This window comes from Seriola aureovittata, chromosome 3, assembly GCF_021018895.1.
Source record: "Seriola aureovittata isolate HTS-2021-v1 ecotype China chromosome 3, ASM2101889v1, whole genome shotgun sequence".
Taxonomy (NCBI): Eukaryota; Metazoa; Chordata; class Actinopteri; order Carangiformes; family Carangidae; genus Seriola; species Seriola aureovittata.
Window position 1 is genome coordinate 24,102,721 of NC_079366.1, and position 19,484 is coordinate 24,122,204.

A 19,484-nucleotide genomic window follows, 5' to 3' on the forward strand; every position below is an offset into this window, starting at 1 on the left:
TGCTTAGTGTAATGGCAAGGCAATTATCCTTAATTGACACCGGTCTTTACCTGTATCACTCAGGTTCAAGGCAGAGATACGTTTTTACAGTTTGATCTTTTTGACTTTTTACATCTTGCCATCCTGGACATCCAACAGGTATATGAGAGTTTGATGGAAAATATCTCTAACATCATCCATCGGGGTGAGGAGTATCTGATAGTACAATATCATTTTATGTGTAAAGCACAATGTTCATACATGACCTTGGAAGTAGTAAAAGACAAAATAATCTTAATACACGGTCTATTAACTTAGTTGTTATGGATGTGGCTCAGCTACTGTAATTATGGAAAATTGATGACCTGATAACTCCTGTACCTCCTGTCTCTGGCATCAGATGTGAACAGCTGCCTTGATGTTTCTCTGGCCATCCACTGACTCCAGCTCGATGATTCTGAGTCCAGGTTTGGTTTTGCATTCACATCATGTCATGATAGTTCTAACAGGAAAATAGTTTTGTATTTTTTCAAATGGTATCTTTATCTGGTAAGTTCTATGGTATCTTATTATTTGCACAACATTGTATCAATTCTGCGTAGCAACAAATGAAATGCGAAAGGTTTGGCTGATTATTTTACTCCATTACAAGGTTTTAGATTTGTTGTGCTTTGTTTTCGACATCGTCACTGAAATCAAGAGGTAGAAAAAGATAGTATGTGCAATTTACATCTGGCAGCCCTATGCTTAGCCGAAGCCTGTGCTAATAGAACCAGGGTTACAGTATGTCACCTTTATGTCCTAACATTACAGTATCTAATGTACACAGAGTTCATCAAACAAAGATTTTTAGCTCCAAATTTTTTTGGCACCATGTCCTGGAACTGATAAATGGAAAGTAGGTAGAATCCACTTCAGAGACAAGTACAGGATTTCATGTCAACAGTCTGTAACATTTTGCACACTTTTTTGCTCTGTTGCCAGTTAATAATCTCCTGCATATTCCTTCCCTGTCCAATAATTGTACCCAAATTTCCATATCAACTGACTTCCACATCCATCCACCCTACCACCCACCTGATCCCCATTCTCTCATCAGCTCCTCAGTACATACACCTGGACTCAAGCTGTAGCAAGCTAGCCCTGTAGTTTTCTTGCTCCTGCCTGTTCAGTTATGACCCCGTTCCTTTCTGTTTTTGGACTTTTTGCTTGCCTGTTTTCCCCCTTTGCACTTGGTTGACAACAATTATCCTCTGACTTTTACAAATACTTTTATTTAGATTATTTAGAAAACCCAGATGTTTTACTTCAGTTTGAAGTCCATTTCATTCCTTTTATGGAGTTACATAATCTTAATAGCTTTGTGGGCACAGATAGATACACCACCACCAAACTATAATAAAGGTTTATTCCTTTACCACTCAGACCCTCAGATTCTTGAAATTATGAATCAGTGAAATTCAGAGTTGCTTTAAATAATACTTCTCTATCACCGTAAAGTGTCTCCTGTATTCAATCAGTCTGTTTGGGTGATTGTTTTGTTTGCTTCCTATGAATTCTCAGGGGAAATGCTAAAAAAAGGTTTATGAACGTTGCCCAGTGCATAATGCTATTCTTGTTGTAGTTACAATGACAGACAGTTGACCACATTCTCTGCAGAAATGAGCAAAACATTTCACTCAAATTGAAATATTTTGTGGCTACTTTTTTCCCAAGCCTGTATTCAATGGTATGTTCCCATGGACCTTTAATGTATCTTAAATAAATGTTTTTCCATTGGGTGATATCGAGTCACAGAACGTAAATAACTTTGATGGCAGCAGAGAGGATGTGAAAATAAGTACAAGAAACAAAACGGGAAGCAGGTAGAAATACATGTTTAATGGACTGACAACGACATATATGACAATTGCCAATATGATCCATCAAAGAAATATTACGTAAGAAGCTTATTGCACTTTGTCCAGGCCAACGTTTAAGCTACAGCATGATGTGAGTGTAGTATCACACTGATGACTTTTTAAATGATCCTAAGGTATATACAAGTTGTGACATTCCTATAAGCTTTAGGCTACATACAGTATGCATCATCACTATAGGCTAATATATATCATAGGTAAAGTCTTCGTCGAGCTTTATCTCAACCCTCAGGAGTTTGCCACTGTGCTGAGTCAGAGGTCATTTATAAACCATGAGCTGCTGCTGTTGAATGAGATTGATGTTGAATATCAGAGTCTGGTGAACATTAATGATGAATAACAGACAAAATTAGACATCTAACAGAAAAAAAGGGGTTTTATAACAGCATCAAGAAGAAAATCCCATCAAGGCACAGAAAGATAAAACATCTTTAAATAAAAAAATCAACAACAGGTCAAACTAAATGTGTGTAACTCATGCGCTTATGACATTTTATCGCTGTGAACACATTTGTTTCCCAGTGCCTTTAGTCACACAGCTAATACACAGGGTGTAATTTCACTGTCCACCAGTTTGTTACTTGAGTCTTTACTCATGAGGCCTTTAGGCTGCCATCCAGATGGTGAATGAGATGAGCAGTGTTGGTAAAACCATCAGCGGCGTCACGCAGCCCAGATACAGCATGGTTCCTCCACCGCATAGCGCAGTCAGATAGGCAGTCATCCTGCTGCAGACGATCTTCCTCACCGTTGTGCAGAACTGGAGGAAAGGGTGTGAGAATTAGACAGTGATTGAGGGCAAAGCCGATGATAAATTAGTGGAGCAGTGACGGTCTATTGTCACAGGAAGTCTCCATTAACTCCAGGATGATAGTAAATTGGACGTAAAGCAACACTAGATGGAGCTGCTTGCCTCATGAATAAGTGACGTTAATGTTCACTGCAGTGGACGGAAGCAAGAAGCAAGCAGCCCTCTGCAGTCAAAACATCCTTGTATGACCACATACGAAACAATGAAAGAAGAAGTCCGTACTTCATAAGTACATTTGGATTAACATTGCTTTACACTGAGTGTGACTACCCAATAATCTGTTTATCACTAAACCCCTTGGATATAAAGGGCTTTTCAATTGCCACACATGCACTAACCTGTGTCTTTGCACGTGACCTTAGCAATGCAATATTATCCAGGAGTTGAAAATTAGAATCAAAGAATTAAGGATTACCGTGGATAAAAACTGGTAATCATTGCTCAGTAATAACCATTAAAAGTAAAGCTGATAAACCATGACATAAAAAATATGTTTTTACACAGAATATTTCAAAATAATCACTGATGTCTTTACCAGAAAGCAATTTGTAAACCACACAGCACACCACACTTTCAAATCTGTCTTAAATCAACACTCACATGTTTTTACAGACATTAAGGTGGTTATTGGTCATTAATTATTCCTCCTGTCTACACTGGCTGTGAAGATGTCAGTGGTGTAGAACTAAATCTATGCATGCATGCAAAACTGTATTTCAAAGTTCAGGTGAAGTTAATATGAGGCTAGAACAGTCTAACTTGGTCAGATAAAATAGATATCTGCCAAAGTTACTCAGTTTGTAGTACAGTATTCCTTCCCTCTTTGTGTTACTGTCCTTCCATCGCTCAGCAAGTCAGTACTGCTTTAAGACTGACCGACTTAAAAAATGTAAAACTAACATTTAATATCTCTACTGACTGGAAGCCAGAGACTCTACCTGGTATGTCTGGTAGCTGATGGCCATGCCATATCTGCAGTACATAACGTAGTGTTCACAGTTATACCACAGTAAACTGTAGGTGACGGAGCCCAGGAGTTTCTCAGCCCTTCGAGCCACCTCATCCCCATCCAACACAGGCTGGCTGCACACTTTGTCCATGTGGTTGATCAGAATCTCTGAGCCATAAGCGAAATCCGCCACAGAGTCCACTCTGACGCTGGCAACCTTCAAGATAACCCCAAGCAGCAACCGGTTATTTGTTACCATCTTGGCAATTGCAGATTTATTCTTGGAAATCGCAGGCAGGATGTCCGGAATGAGATGGGCCACACGGTTGTTGCCAAGGTAGATACCAAAATGGGTGAACAGTGTCCTGGGGACTTCTAATAGATCACCGCGCTTGTAAAGGGAAAGGTCATATTTCGAATCCTCCTCCTTTTTGGAAGCTGCGAAGAAGAAGTTGATCAGTTGGTAGAGAAACATGTTGGCAGTGTGCAGCAAAGTGACCAACACCTGAGCATTTCATTTATGTTGGAATTGGGAGGGCGGGGCCATTGCGGTTAGTAGGATTAGGTATTGGTCAATGTTTTTTTTTTGATTTTGACAGAAACAAAGCAGCTTTCTCTAATCACTTTGTTGTGCAGTTCAGACTTTGAAACTTGGGCCTTGTTTTTGGTGAATTAAGGTCAAGGGTCCTCATTAAGAAGGCTTAATTGGCAACAAGTTAAATCCTCATTTAAAGGTCACCGGAATTGAGCGATCATACACAAACAGCCTTTGTTATTCATGGACTAGATTAAATGTGTCTCATCCTTATTCAGCACTTTCTTGAACATTAAGAAAAAAATCTCAAACAGTTTAAGAAATATATGTGAAATGTAATGTGGAATTATCTGAATTCAACCTAACACATAGTCACAGCTATAGATTTATATCCAGCATGAAAAGATTCAGGTAGTTTGATGACGCTGCTTCAATGTGATTGGTTGAAATTTTGCCGTTATTCCTAAGCATTCTTTGCAGTGCATCTATACTGCACATTTACACACATGCTGTATCTTCTGTTTTACCAGTTTCACAACTAACGCCATAACCACCATACAGCATGGCATAGAGTATCTGCCGTTATTAAGGCTAATTCAAGGCTCTGCTTCCACTGGCATGTTGAGAGGGTCACACTCACACACAAGGCACACAAATAAAAATACATTTCTTTTATTAAACATTTTTTCATATTTACATCACTATATTAAGTACATCATTATAAAATCTCCTCTATGTACATTATGATGCTAAAGATATTGTTACAGTTCATGTACTCTGTGTATTCACTTTTGTGGTGACTCAAATGTTAGCAAGGTGAATCACTAACTGTAGTCTTGTATCAGAGATTTAATGTCCCTCACCACACTTGGTGAGAGGACAAGCATAAGCTGTGCAGGAAACTATTAACGCACAAAACATTCAGCATTGCCTACACAATAAAATGAAAGTATATTGTTGTAGAGCAGATTTATAAGGCATCACATGACAAGAGTCCAGTGATTGGAAGAGGTTCCCGGTCAGTCTTCTTTGCCAAGTAAAAAGTTCAGTTCAGTTCATTTGCACATTCTTTGCGCTGAGCCCCGTTTTTAACCAGCCATCCACAGAGTGAAGGGGATTAGAATTGTGGGTAATGTAGTTGAAGCTGCCATACCAAAACAGACCATGGAGATAATTCCAAGCAGTCCTGTAACAATGACGCTGCGCTGGTCTCTGATGATTGATTTCAGACACTCACAGAACTACAAAGGAAAGAAACAAAGTTAGTTAGTGCACATCTTTCCTGGCTGCTGCACAAAGTTTCAGCTTTGCCATCACCTGGAAAGTGTTTGTAAAAATCATCAACCATGGTTCCAGCAGTGAAACTGCTGTTGTAAATCAGTGTGCAAGGTTAAACCCAGTTCACTCACTGTTGGGCAGTTTTTTTTATATCAGATTTGCAGTTTTGTTTTGGAATGTGCACAACATAAGTACAATATGAACCCTGGGTAGTTCCTGTATTTACAAGGCTTCTTACAGTGCTTTATTGCAGAGGTGCTTTGCTAACATCAGAAAATACATTCATCTTATGGAAAAACGAGCTGTGGCATCATTTCACACAGCAGATGTAATACATTTAATGATGCTGGTGTTTTGTTTATACTCTCATCTACTGAGTAAACTGATGACAAGACAGGATGTCTCAGGATATGGGTGGGTCTAATTGAAACCCTCACTGTCTTGTAGAGAGGTCCTGTGTCAGACTCTAGTTTGAAGACCTTATTTTTCTTTATACCATGTTCCCACTGTGCATATTCCTAAATATTATAATGAATATAATTCAAACTGCATGAGTAGTATTTGAGTTTTTGTTTGCTTTGTTTAGTTTAGTTTTGTTGTTTGGGTCCTTGTGCGCCCTGTATTTAATGGGAAGTTGGATTTGTCAGGATCCATGAGCAAAGCACTGAGGTTAGGAGGGGGGCCCAACAACTAATTTTGGCCCATTTGCCTTCAAAATTGTTAATCCAGCCATGTTTGAACTGACTACAAAGAGACAGTGATGATGCACTCCAACATATGAAATAACCCTTGTGTAATGTTTACCTTTATGATGCACTAAGATAAACCTGTATATAGCCTAAGAGATATTATGCCATGATCAATAACCTGAGCAACATTTAATTCTGTGCTTATTCAAATAGAGAGTGTTGGGCTTTAATACCTTCTCTGTTTGGCGGCTTGCTGCATGTCCATATCTGCAGTATGTCACAAAGTGTTCACAGTTATTCCACAGCAGACTGTATGGGATCCCTCCGATCTGTTTTTCGGCTCTCTGGGCGACATCTTCATTGGGAAACGCTTGTGCCTTCATCATCTTATCCATGCGGTTAACCAGGATGTTGGAGCCATAAGCAAAATCCTCCAGCGTGTCCACGCGCACCGTGGCGCACTTGTAGAGGCAGCCGAGGATGAGTCTCTTGTTCGTAATGACAGAGCTGATGAGCTTCTTGTCGTTTGTAAGAACAGGGAGGATGTCAGGGATCAGGTGAGCTACTTTATTGTCACCTAGGTAAATACCGAAGTGGGTGAAAATGGTTCTTGGGACCTCAAGCAGGTCTCCTCTGCGGGGGGGCGGTGGCGGTCCGCGCTGAGCGGGGGGCTCCTGGTCCTCACCGTCCAACCAGCTGGACTCAAAAAGTTTCAGGCTGGAGAGGAGGGAGAGCTTTTCCACCAGGAATGTCAGCAGCTGCAGCATCGTGACGGTTGTCGAGGGGAATGTCTGTAAGTGCTTGAGTGAAATGAGCTTTTTATCCTTAGTGGCACGAGGAAGAGGGAAAGCCCCAAGGACACGAGTGACCTTCTGCACGTGTGCATTCTCCTTCCATCACCTCTTCAGCTTGTTGCATTTTTCCCCCCCGCTGTATTGTTTTTTGTCCACACATGTGCAAATGCTCTCCACTAATCCTCCATGATTTTGCTCTAATGCAGTGCAGAGAGGAAGAGAATTAGCTCAGATGTCCAAAGACTTAAGACAAGGAACATTTATTTCATAGTGAAACTCAGTGCTTAACACAAACAAATGAAGCAGGGTTTTTAAAAGTAGATAGGCTACATGATAAGTCTGATTTAAAAACTTAGAAACTTTTATAAAGTCTTTATACATTGTTACTAATGCTCCAAAGTTCTGTTTTAAGTTACTCATAGTTTCCAAGGGTAAAAAAAAAATCCCCTCAGCTGGTGTTTATCCACCTCACAACCTGGCAACCCAAAAGTGGTTCTGATTAATGAACCCATCTGTAAAGTCTTAGTGAAATATTGGGCAGCATTATATAAAACCATTCATTACACACTATAACCCATTAATAAAAGTAAGGCTACCTCATTAGAAAGTGGTAGTAAGATTAAGGAAAATAAAACTGACTTGGGGGAAATAACGACACACATGTAAAAGTAAGAGCTGCACTGTTCATTAGGAAGTTGTTTTTCCAGCTGTCTGCAGTAGCTGCTAAATGCTGTTTCAGTGTGTGCAGTTCTATCACCACTAGCTTTTTCCTCTAAATGATTTGTACTTTCAAGTCATGTTGTGGTAGAATTTACATTACAGCAACAGCTCTTTAAAATCTATTATATGAACAATTAAGATGGAGAAATAGAGATTTAACAATAGAGGCCATGAGCTCAAGTGTTCACTCCTCCTCTCATTTAAAACTGAGAACAAAATCACATTGTTAATAACATGCATCGCCAACATCTGCAGACTCAAAAAAGGCATTTCAGGAGACAAGTGTCTGATGATAACATGAAGTCACTAAACTTGTATTAGCTTCAAGGAAACACATTTTTCGTTTGTGTGTTTGTCATGATTTCATAGCAGATTGAGTTCTGGAGATTTTTGTTTGATCTTCAACAGTGGTGGAAGAAGTATTCAGGTCATTAACCCTGTGAAGCCTGACACATGAAATAATAGTCAAAGAATTCTATTTTTTTAATTGAAGTCTTAATTGGAGCTTTTGACAAAAACAAAAAATAAATTTATGAAATCATTGAAGTCCTATGAAGTCCTTTTACCTTTTATTTTGCCCTGTGGTTGCCAAAAAAACAGTTTCTGTCTTTGTTCAGGCAAAGATGGACTTTACATTTCCAGCAGTAGACATGTGAGAAGTGATTGTCTGTGCAGTGCTTGCATCTTTGTCAGGTTTCCCATGTTGGGAAATGATCAATACCATCCTTTCTCACATCAGGAGGCACTGTAGAGTTTGGTCTTTTACGGGGAGGTGTTGCATCTTTCTCTGGAGAGGACAGTGGTCTTCCTAGAAGTATTCGGATCATTAAAGGAGCTATTTTTGCTTACTATAATAACAGTCACGGCTTGGTTAGGTTTAGGAAAAGATAAGTACTTCCTCAACATGAGACGATCTTTGTTGTCATGGTTACAATAATAACACCATGGTTAACTTTGTCCACATGGGACTCAAACACCGCAGTCCTGTATCCTAGTCCCGTGTTTTGTTGACCCATCCCTCCATCCCAACCTCCTCCAAATGCAAACTTCGTTGTTCTTTATACCACGTCGCTGCACTTTTCCCTTTGCTGTTGTCATAATTACTACAGCCACTAGATGTCCCCTAACAATAACACGTAACTATGGGTTGTAATAAGCTGCTGCACAAATGACCTATGGGCTCGTTTTTTTACAGGACAGTCTCACTACAACATACTCTATTACAATACAGTGCGTTGTTTCTCTCATAAATGTACTTGAGTAGAAGCAGTAGAATACAAATACCTCAAGATTGTGCTTAAGTTCAGTACTTGAGTAGATGTACTTTGTTGCTATCCAACACGGATCTTTATGAGCTCAAAGCATGGCCTCAAAACTTGGGTTCAGGTAGCTCAGTATAAGTGACAGATTGCTTTCTCATAGATATTTATAACAAACTGAAATGTTGTTGGATGCTGCAAGAAGAAAAACAAAATGACATAAAGATAAAAAAAAAAATGGTTGCTATTTTCCAGTTTGCTAGAATAATGATTGTCATTGTTTTGTGATGATCTTTTTTTCAACTTCCAATTAGACTATTAAGCTGATTAACCAGTAGACGTTGCAGACTCACAGAGACCCGTCTGTTCTGTCCCGTCATCAACCCAGGATCAGCCCTGTGAAAACAGCGGGCTGCGCTGGATGGCCTGCACTTCCTCTGAGAAACCATATGAGATTCCTTTGACCAGATTACCTTAATCCTCTAGGCTTCGATTACACGCTCATCTTTTAACCCAGAAAATACCTTGAGAAAACACCTCAGCCTTTTTGATCCTGTGTCTTTTGAATCATTTGTTGCCGTTCATTTGCTGACCTAGATACTGTAAATTCCTCACAAAAGGGATAAATGATTGCTGGTATTTAATTTAGGCCAGCTGCTTTTTCAGACTGTGGGAAAAGCCAGTTTAACCCACAAAGTGTGTATAACCTACTTTTGAGGACGTATGTGTGAATAATGATTTTGCAGCACTATCACTCAAATTCTGAACTTCTATCCTGGAAAAATGTTAAATGGTAAACTTACAAATATAAATTATTAGCAAGGAACAAACTGTTAATGAAGTGGGTGTGTCAACAATGTCCATTCAAATCTTCAAGTCAGTATTAAATGAATTCTAACATTCATTAACTTTAAACACTGAAAACATCTAATGCTGTTACATTTTTTGGACCAGTCAACATAATAATAATAATAATCAACTGTCAGAGTTTAACTTAAATAGTTTTATATTTGAAGCACAACCTTTTAGTCACGATGAGAGCCTGTTTCATTCCTAAGCATTTATAGTCACACTGAATTTATATTGCAATCATCTGTGTAACAATCAATGGCGGAATAAATATTCAGATGCTTGTCAAAGTACAATTAGCAATACTGCAATGTAAAAATAATCCAGTACAAATAAATGTCCTGCATTCACAATGTTAAAAAGTAAGTAAAAGTACATATGTCTTGCCAGCGAAGTACTCACTGAGCAGAATAGCTCCTTTTTGTGTTTTACATTGTTTCACTTATTATATGAAATTATTATTACTGATGCTTTAATGTGTAAGCAGCATGCTGTAGTTAGTTGATGTGGAGCTAACATTTACTTCATATACTGTTTGGTAATTTGCTTTATATCTGTGCATCATAATTTATGAGATGCTTTACAGATGAAACTGTAAAAGTAACCTTAGTAACAACAGCCGTTAGTGAGTAGAATTTTAAATATTTCCTTCTGAAGTGTAGTTGAGTTGAAAGGAAATACTGACATAAAACAGAAATATTTAAGTAACCTAAAATTGTATTTGAGGACAGTACTTATTAAATGTACTCATTTGTTTTCCACCAGAATCCAAAGTGAGTATTCATACAGTGGAAGACCTGAAGTTAGAAAACCCTTAAAAGTAATAAAACTGATGAAAACTGCTAACACTTATCAATATGTTATCAGCAGCAGTCAAACATGAGTAACAATGACATTAGCCATGAACATTAAATGTGCAGTTTTACCTGATTATATATTTTTCTATTTTATCATAATTCACGTTGACAGGTTGATTTGAAACAACTTGTAATTTCTCAGAGAAAACACAAAACAAGTACATACTATATAAATCAGCGTAATGAATGGCACAACGTGCAATGAGCCAAGAGACGCGTGAAAGAAGCAATGTAAGACAAATATTAATATAGTAGTGTAAATAACATGGAAGATATGTACCACATCTTTTATTATAGAACAGCTGCAGGACCAAAGGAACCTGCATCAAACTAGCTGTAGACAAATTAAACATGGAAGCAATAAATCAGAACAGCAGAGCATCATAAGATGATGTATTATTACGCCAAAGTCGTCCATGATGCGTGGACAACAAAGTGTCAGCCTGGTTGCTTGTTCTACCTCAGATCACACCATGTTCAGCTGAGTCGACTTACCGCCTGCGACCGCAGGTTGAACCCTGAGGTGGCATTGCAACAAACCTTTGCCCTCTGTCTGGGGAGATTTACGCCAAATGGCTCCAGACTTATAGTTGTGGCCAATGGGGAACCCTAGCAAGGCTCTTTAAATTTAATTCCTGCACCGACGACCTGTGAACTATGCTGACTTTGTTTCTCAGCCTTGAAACTTAAGTTGATTACTGACGGACGCATTTCCTAAAGACGTGAATGTTTTCAGGAAAAACAATGATTCAGCACCATATTCCTATGACTGGATTTACAGGTTGAATAGTGGGGAATCGCAGCTGCCACCATATTATAAAGAAAACGAATAACTTTGTTCTGCTTGTATGTTGTTTTGCATTCTGCATCAGTGTCTGAATACATCAACTAGAACAACAACCCAAATCACATCTTAACATCCTGGACACAGTGTTCAAAAACAGTGTCCGTGTCTTTCATGGCACTTAAAGGAAAAGAGAGAGACACTTTCCATCTGGTGTTTCTACACAAAGAGGCCAGTTCAGCAAAAGTTCAGCACTGTTTAGGTTCATGTCCCTGGCAGTTCATTCTCAGGTCAGTGTGGCTTTATATCCATCCTGGGCCCTGGTTTTTCCCACATTATAAAACCAGGCCACGCAGAGGTAGTTAAGGTAAGATTTACCATCTAATGTCAACATGGGGCGGACAGATGAAGCATTATTAAGCTTCATGCTGTCACATGTGTCTTCACTGTTTGTTTTGATGTAATAAAAAAGAGGTGTGTTTGCCATGTGCAACCTGAAAAATACCCACTGGATAACCTTTATCAGCAGCTACATCCCTGCTAAACTGTACATCCAGCAAATTAACAACTGCAACAAAACAAAATCCTGAGTCAAACTGAAAAACATTGCACTTCACTTCAAAATCCACAGCAGGCGCACATTCCTGTTTTGAGAAAAGGCTTCAAACTCATCTGTTACAAGAGAGGACGTGTATTTCCATTAACTGTGACTCAAAATAAGCCCAGGAGCATGAAACCAGAGCCGTGTGGAGACGCTAAACATGACTGAGACGGTGAGGTGATATGGCATTTTTACTGTCCGGGAGGTGTGAAATGAGATATGTAAATGAAATGGCATTTACATACATTATGATGTCTTTGAACACACCGTGAGATCGTTCAGTTTACATATTGGCAGACTGTCCTTCCAAGAAAAATGATAGTTGTTTCAGAAAGTGCCCTCCAGCGGCTGTAGAGATTATGACAGGAGCAAAGGAGGAAGTCAGGTGACAGAACTACAGAGCCACTGAGTCAATGTTCAGAGGGTCTGGTCACCGAAACATGGGATTTTAGTTCTGGAGATCTCAGTTTATTTCCTACTGACAGTTAGCATTGTCTTTTTAAATCACGGCCACCATCATTCCCTTTCCTTAGGCATGTGTTTATTATTGCAATCATGAAGATGAAGGTCCAGGCCCAGACAAATGATATCAGCCTGCCGATAGGGCGTCAGATAATAAAACAACAAATGACCTGTTTTGTCATTTCATTTAGATAATTTGTCGCATAATGGCAGTATACACAAAACTTTAAGAGTGAAATGTTGTTGTTTTCTATACAAATGCATTGTTTAGAAAGTTTTTTTTTTCAAGGATAATGATGCAAAAATTTAAAACTAACTTATTCATTAATTTATGCCTGAATTCTGTCCATCAATGACATTGAAAGAAGATGTAAAATTAATATTTAATGATTTTTGAAAGATATTTGTTTGTTTTTATTCATTTTAACTTCCAAAGTTACCAAGCCATGAATAAATTTTGACCTTTTCACTGAGATTATTGGATAGTAGGCCTGACTCAAAAAAATTTTAGCTTACTATATCTGGAGTATTTTTGTTTGCATCAGATGGGCTCCATGCAAAACACATACCAACAAGTTTTAACAACAACATACACACCACAAATGACATGTAATCGTTTTCTGATCTGACACTGGACATCATTTGTCAGTGTCTTCCAAAACAGTTGAATAAAAATAAAATAATACAATTTCCTGCTCTTACACTGCTATAGCCAATCAACTATGGGTCGATTAGGTTTAGGTACAACATGACATGGTTATGGTTATGAACACTTCACAGTTTGGGTTACAGCATCTACGTTCGTTTGGAGACCTTTGGTGTCATGGTAACAGTAATAACTACTTGGTTAAGGTAAGGGAACAATGGTGGTTATGATTAAAAGACGCCAACATGAACTGTTGATAGAAAACTGAGCTATAACAGAAGTCTCCTGTAGTATGGCATTTTTATAGTTGTAATTCCAAACAGTTCTATTTTAAACTTCTCACTTTTATTTCTCATCCTAATATATTTTCTTTTATTTTCCAGGCAGAAATAGGCTTCCACATGTTAAAAGTTTATCCCGCATTTGTTAGCACATCTGTACTGACAACACGCCAATGTTAATGTTTTACGTGGACATGTTATAATGACATTGTGTCTTTATGGAATGACTCATGTTGTCATCTTTGATCTTTATCATAAATTGAATAAGAAAGGTGAATAAACTGTGTTCCAATCCTGTTCCTTAACTGGAATAAGCTCAGTTTGACGGTAAAGTCCGAGTGGAGAAAAAAAAGAAAATTGCCATCACACACAAAGGTTAGTCATCATGCTTTTAGACTTGCTCTGTCATCATTACCAACACTGAGATCCACATAAATATACAGTTTGCCGATGAGTCACCTACAGCTGTGTTCTGATGGCCCAACTACAGCTGTCAGTTACAGACCCTGTCAAATATGGGAAATGACCACTGTTGGACATTTGAGTCACAGCCTTGTCTGAACACAGTGAGTGGGATGTTTACATATGAACCCCTTATCGAACGCTGAGCTGGTGACCTTGTTCAGATAAATATCCCCCCAGAGTCAAACTGCTCCTCATTCTCCAAGAAGACAAGACCACAACTGGTGGCTAAAGCAACATGGCTCCATCACTTCTCGCAACGGCAGGAGGACTTCTGTTACTTTTCTCCTTCTCATCAGCAGTAAGTCACTGAGTTTACGTTTTACACTGATGCACTGCTCTTGTGCAGGAAATCATCTCAATCATTTCTTCTTCTTTTTTTTCTCTTCTGTAGCAAATAAGAGGAGACAGTCTCTCGTCAATCTGCAACCCAAATGACGGCTTTGTAAGTAAACAGCTATTGATGATAACCTGAGGTTTTGCTATGTGGATGTATTTATCACTCAGCACACTATCATTGATATTTTTCACTTGCTTTATGTGTACTCAGGGAAGATATTGTCCTACTACATGTGGAGTGGCTGATTACCTACTGAGGTATACGCCAGGAGTTACCAGGGATTTGGAGAAATTGCAAAGAGACCTGGAAACAATTGCTAATTTGACCCATGGGGCTGAAGAAAAAATTGTCTACATGAAAGACTCCACTGTTTCAGCTCAAAAGAGTTCCCCACATGGTACCATTTTTTAATATGACTAGATAATTACAGTCTGTAACAATTATATATATATTTTTTAAATGTGTTCTTGGCTCGCCTTAAGCACAAACTGTTGTATATATTGAAAGTTTTATTAACTGGGTCGAATGGTTTGAAAGGGTGATGACTAATTACTGGAACTAATATTTCATTTCAGACTCATACTTCAAAAAGTCATCGAATATGCTGGAGGATGTCCTTCGCTTTGAAAAGACCATCATTGCGCAGGAACAACAAATGTTGTAAGTTACAATTAGCACACAAATTCTACCTTTAATGGCTCGCTTGCAATAAGATAACTCTTTATTAGTCCTGCATTGGGGAAATTTGCAGTGTTACAGCAGCAAAGTGACATAATGATGATGTGACATCTTACATTTATTTCACCACTGAAATTACAAGTTACTGTGCAGATTAAAAAATTTCCCCCACAACATATGAACAGCTTATAAATTAAGATGCATTTGACTTTACACAGTGTGTAAAGAATATAAAATTTACTTTAATGTGAAAATGCTTCTTACTCATGAAGGCATCAGTAATAATAATGTAATCCAATAATATCATGTGACATTGAATACAATATGTAAAATAACACTCTACAAGAAATCAAGGCATACTTTCCAAAGTTTTGAATGCAAGGCTTTTACTTGTAATGGAAATGTTTTACATAGCAGAACTGGCGCTACTGCCCACGCCTTCAGGTCAATGCACGCCAACCTCCGCGCCCACGCAGTTAAGACTAAACACAGATCATGGGGTAATTTGCCACCCACACCTCTTTCCCCTATTGACTGGGGAACTCAGACTCACTGCTGACTTTGAAAAAAAAAACACTTAAATTTGATTATGTCTTTTTTTCGATTTGTCATTTTTTCATTTTGCTTCTCCTGCGTTCTTTTTCTTCTTATTCTGATTGTATCTATTTTGTAAAATATCTTCCATTGTCATCGTTTTGTGCTTCTCACCGCTGTGATGATTGTCCCACTGTGTAAGAAACTGTGGCATGAATTACTTAAGATTTGTTTCCCTCTTCCCAGTGAACTTCAGAACGTAATTGCATCCAACGAGAGGAGAATGGCAGAATTGAAACAACTCTCCATTCAGCTGCAGCAGAAATGCAGTGAGCCTTGCCAAGACACAGTTGAGATCCAACCCATCACAGGAACAGGTAAAAAAAAAAATCAACTGTGACCCTCAGGCCATTCCCATTTCACAAGAAGTTTCTCAATCATGCCTCTTCTGAACAACATTTGTCCTTGTTCATTGTTTAGTTAGAGACTAAAATCAATACGGTGCATCAGTGCAAAGTAAACCATTTATTTCTGATGTAATTTTTTGTGACCTCATTTCAAAGGACTTTCTAAACTTTATAATGTGGACTTAATTACTTATTTTTATTATTACTTATTACTATTATATAATTATAATTATCATAAACAGCAACAAAGGAGTTTAAGGATTCAACTATCCTATCTATATATATATATATATATATATATATATATATATATATATATATATATATATATGTGTGTGTGTGTGTGTGTGTGTGTAAACCCAAGCTATTGTTTTAACATATTCTTTTTTGTATTAGACTGCCAGGATGTTGCAAACAAAGGTGCTACCAGCAGCGGTCTTTACTTTGTGAAGCCAGCGAAAGCCACTGAGCAGTTCCTGGTCTACTGTGAGATTGATAGCTTTGGACGCGGCTTCACTGTGATACAGAGGGTATGATTCCCTGCAACCATTCACAAAAATGTCTCTTTACTGTCTTTATGTTGCACTGGATGATTCCAATATATTATTTTTGTAAAACAAGTTGGTAGTAATAGCCAGATAAATACTGTGTCATTTATCGCTCCTGAAAGCAAACAGCTGTTAACAGCGATTAGGGGCTGCCCAAAAATTATGAGACCATCCTGAGTGTTATTAATATTTATTTTAGATCTTCCCTTTGACTTAAAATAAAAGTGCAACACCCACTTCCCAAATCCCAGTATAATATGGGAGAACTGAGTGCTTACAGTAATGAATGAAAGAGGCAAAGCAAGATATTTAAAAGTTGTGTAGCCTACTTTAAAACTAATATTCTCCTCTTACAATACAATAAAATATTCATTAGATCAGATGTTGCCGAGGCCTGACATCAGATGTCTGACTGTCAGTCATAAGTGATTATGTGATAAATTTACAAGGGAATGCCAAAACAAAATTTGGTATTATTTTGTACAAAAAGGACATTCAAAAACTCAGGCCAAAAGACTTTAGTTCCCAGAGGATGAATCCCAGCTTTTCTTTGACCCTTGACCTTTCCTTCAGTGGCACCATCAGGCCAAAATGTCGAGGTTTTAAGCCAAAATCACCATTGCAAGAAAAGTCCTAAGAATACTCAGAATTATGCAAATTTGAGCTAATAAGGTGAAACCCTATAAAACAAGCATGTAATTAGACCCACTTGCTCTCAACTCACAAAACCTAGACTGCCCTCCTCGTTTTCTAACCTCCCTCTCCTCACTACCAATTTTCACACAGTCCCTTAGTGAGCTACTCTTTCTAGAGTTGCATACAGATTTTGGAAATGTTTCGTTGACTAACTGTAAGAACAGTAATCAAATGATTATTTTGAAACTGAGCATATTTTTGTGTCCACAGAGACGTGATGGCAGTGTGGACTTCCACAAGGACTGGGTCCAGTACAAGGAGGGCTTTGGTTATCTCTCCCCAGACGACACTACCGAGTTCTGGCTCGGCAACGAGAAGATGCATCTGCTGACTTCCAGTACGAACTTCCCAACTGTGCTGAGGATAGAACTTGTTGACTGGGAGGGCAACAAGAGGTATGTGCACATACACACACCGTACACACACACACACACACACACACACACACACACACAAACACACACACACAAGATAACAGGTTATATAAGAGGAGAGCAAAGGGACTCAATTACAGAGCAAACATGACCCCAGCGATGAGGTTTCCTTTGAAGAAGAGAAAGATAACGCAAAGATTACCAAAAACACTGCATCCTCCTTTCCTCTATGTGGCCTCCTTTCTCCAGGTATGCAGACTACACCATGTTCAGAGTGGGGTCAGAGGCCGACAATTACCGTCTCACCTATGGTTACTACTTTGGCGGTGACGCAGGAGATGCTTTCGATGGCTTCGACTTTGGAGATGACCCCAGCGACAAGTTCTACACATCTCACAACGGCATGCAGTTCAGTACCGTTGACAAGGACAATGACAAGTATGATGGCAACTGTGCTCAGCAGGACGGCTCTGGCTGGTGGATGAACAGGTGTCATGCTGCGCATTTGAACGGCAAATACTACCAGGGTAAGACCACATGGCTGAAATCGGTGCCAAAACCTTTAACTGATGTTCAATTGTGTGACTGGTGGCATTTAAAGCCCTATAATTATGTTTCTATTAACAAAATCAGCCACTGAACATCATCCAAAACATGTCGTCATCCATGTAACAGTGGAAAATCATTATCTAAACTGTGCTGTGTTCTCTTCATCCAGGTGGCAGGTACACAGAAAAGGATGCAGGTGAATACGGCTTCGACAACGGCATCATTTGGGTCACATGGCACAACCGCTGGTACTCGCTGAAAGAGACCACCATGAAGCTCATTCCCCTCAGCCGCATCGCAGCAGGTGGTGAACAGCAGGCCGGTGTGAAACAGTTTGCCGGACTTGGAGATTCCTAAAAAGTAAACACATGTGTTTGAAGTCTACTCTTAATGTGTTCAGCACAACAACACTGACACCACCTTAGATCAAATAAAATGCCTCCATGGAAAAGTTCTGACTTCATGATGTGTTTTCATGTGATGCTTGCACGCCGTGGTGATCTCACCCAGCTGGACACTGATGTTCACATTTTCTCCCTTCCTTCTTCAGTGTTGTTTTGAGCACTACATAAATGTATTTTCTTTACCAGATATGGTTTGTCATTTGGACTCAATTGGCACCAGTTTGGAAGCACCTACCTTGTGAAGTCCATATTTCAAACAGCTGTTTTATAAAACAATATGGAGATGAGACTAAAAAAGAAATAATCGGGAAAGCTAACAGAGGATACGTGTCTGAATTAACTCTGCAATACTTTCAAATGTTTTGTCATAATACACCATAAGTATACGACTGTATGTAATGCGGTGCACAGCCCTCAAATAAATATCATCTTAAATATAAATATTTTGTCCATTTCATTTGCTTAGGGTGTACAACACAAAAAAAACCACTGTGACACAGTGTCAACAATCATTAAAACTATTTGTTTCTCAAATGTAGAACCTATGACTTGGATTTCATCACAGTCTACAGGGGTTTTTCTAGCTCACTGACACCAGGTCATATTCTTATAGATAACACACATCCACACACGGACACGCAAACATGGCAAAATAGCAGCATATTTTCTTTCAGCTTTTTGATTAATGAGTGACTTGGCTCCACAGAGAACATTTTAAACAAATTAAAAGCAGCCTGGCTAAAATCAATTTGCTTTAAAAGCAGCAAAATGCAATCCATCAGCAGCCCTTTGTCACCATAAAATTAATAATTAAAAAATATTGACCAGGGCAGTGATCCTCAAAGCACTTCTAAAGGCCACTTGGAAACATTCCAGTATAGATTTAGGAAGTATGTAATTAAATAATTTACATGTGGTTGATTTGAAAAGAAATTTAACTGAGTGGACTGGTATTTATTCTCCTCACTAAAAGCTCAAGGTTGCACTTAATCAGCCAATACAGGTTTTTTACATTTAATAAAAACGACCCGTGCTTACTTTTACAGGACTGACCTGAGAAAAACAGTTTCAGCTGCAAT

At 38.7% G+C, this 19,484-nt stretch overlaps 3 protein-coding genes across 3 annotated transcripts; 1 reads left to right on the plus strand and 2 right to left on the minus strand.

Moving 5' to 3' along the window:
• Positions 1–2,502: 2,502 nt before the first annotated feature.
• On the minus strand, positions 2,503–4,133 carry si:dkey-30k22.5 (lecithin retinol acyltransferase family protein). Its single transcript, XM_056372569.1, has 2 exons — positions 3,648–4,133; positions 2,503–2,658 (listed from the first exon to the last, which is right to left on the minus strand). The coding sequence occupies exons 1-2, from the start codon at positions 4,131–4,133 to the stop codon at positions 2,503–2,505; spliced, it is 642 nt and encodes a 213-aa protein (XP_056228544.1).
• Positions 4,134–4,849: 716 nt separating this feature from the next.
• On the minus strand, positions 4,850–7,075 carry lrata (lecithin retinol acyltransferase a). The gene is made up of 2 exons (XM_056372321.1): positions 6,394–7,075; positions 4,850–5,434 (listed from the first exon to the last, which is right to left on the minus strand). The coding sequence occupies exons 1-2, from the start codon at positions 6,925–6,927 to the stop codon at positions 5,282–5,284; spliced, it is 687 nt and encodes a 228-aa protein (XP_056228296.1). The 5' UTR covers positions 6,928–7,075; the 3' UTR covers positions 4,850–5,281.
• A 6,836-nt stretch (positions 7,076–13,911) lies between these two features.
• Positions 13,912–18,846, plus strand: fgg (fibrinogen gamma chain). The gene is made up of 9 exons (XM_056368986.1): positions 13,912–14,176; positions 14,270–14,320; positions 14,426–14,612; positions 14,791–14,875; positions 15,674–15,804; positions 16,231–16,364; positions 17,289–17,473; positions 17,702–17,979; positions 18,171–18,846. Exons 1-9 carry the CDS (start codon positions 14,114–14,116, stop codon positions 18,356–18,358), a joined length of 1,302 nt encoding a protein of 433 aa, XP_056224961.1. The 5' UTR covers positions 13,912–14,113; the 3' UTR covers positions 18,359–18,846.
• Positions 18,847–19,484: the final 638 nt, after the last annotated feature.

What these genes read in the sequence shown, in the direction of transcription:
- si:dkey-30k22.5 (XM_056372569.1), bottom strand. Translation starts at nt 4,133, where the DNA reads ATGTTTCTCTACCAACTGATCAACTTCTTCTTCGCAGCTTCCAAAAAG. An exon ending in TCAGCTACCAGACATACCAG is followed by an intron (nt 2,659 to 3,647) that starts GTAGAGTCTCTG and finishes CCTTTCCTCCAG; the next exon opens with TTCTGCACAACGGTGAGGAA.
- lrata (XM_056372321.1), bottom strand. Translation starts at nt 6,927, where the DNA reads ATGCTGCAGCTGCTGACATTCCTGGTGGAAAAGCTCTCCCTCCTCTCC. An exon ending in CAAGCCGCCAAACAGAGAAG is followed by an intron (nt 5,435 to 6,393) that starts GTATTAAAGCCC and finishes TTTCCTTTGTAG; the next exon opens with TTCTGTGAGTGTCTGAAATC.
- fgg (XM_056368986.1), top strand. Translation starts at nt 14,114, where the DNA reads ATGGCTCCATCACTTCTCGCAACGGCAGGAGGACTTCTGTTACTTTTC. An exon ending in TTTTCTCCTTCTCATCAGCA is followed by an intron (nt 14,177 to 14,269) that starts GTAAGTCACTGA and finishes TCTCTTCTGTAG; the next exon opens with CAAATAAGAGGAGACAGTCT. An exon ending in TCAAAAGAGTTCCCCACATG is followed by an intron (nt 14,613 to 14,790) that starts GTACCATTTTTT and finishes ATTTCATTTCAG; the next exon opens with ACTCATACTTCAAAAAGTCA.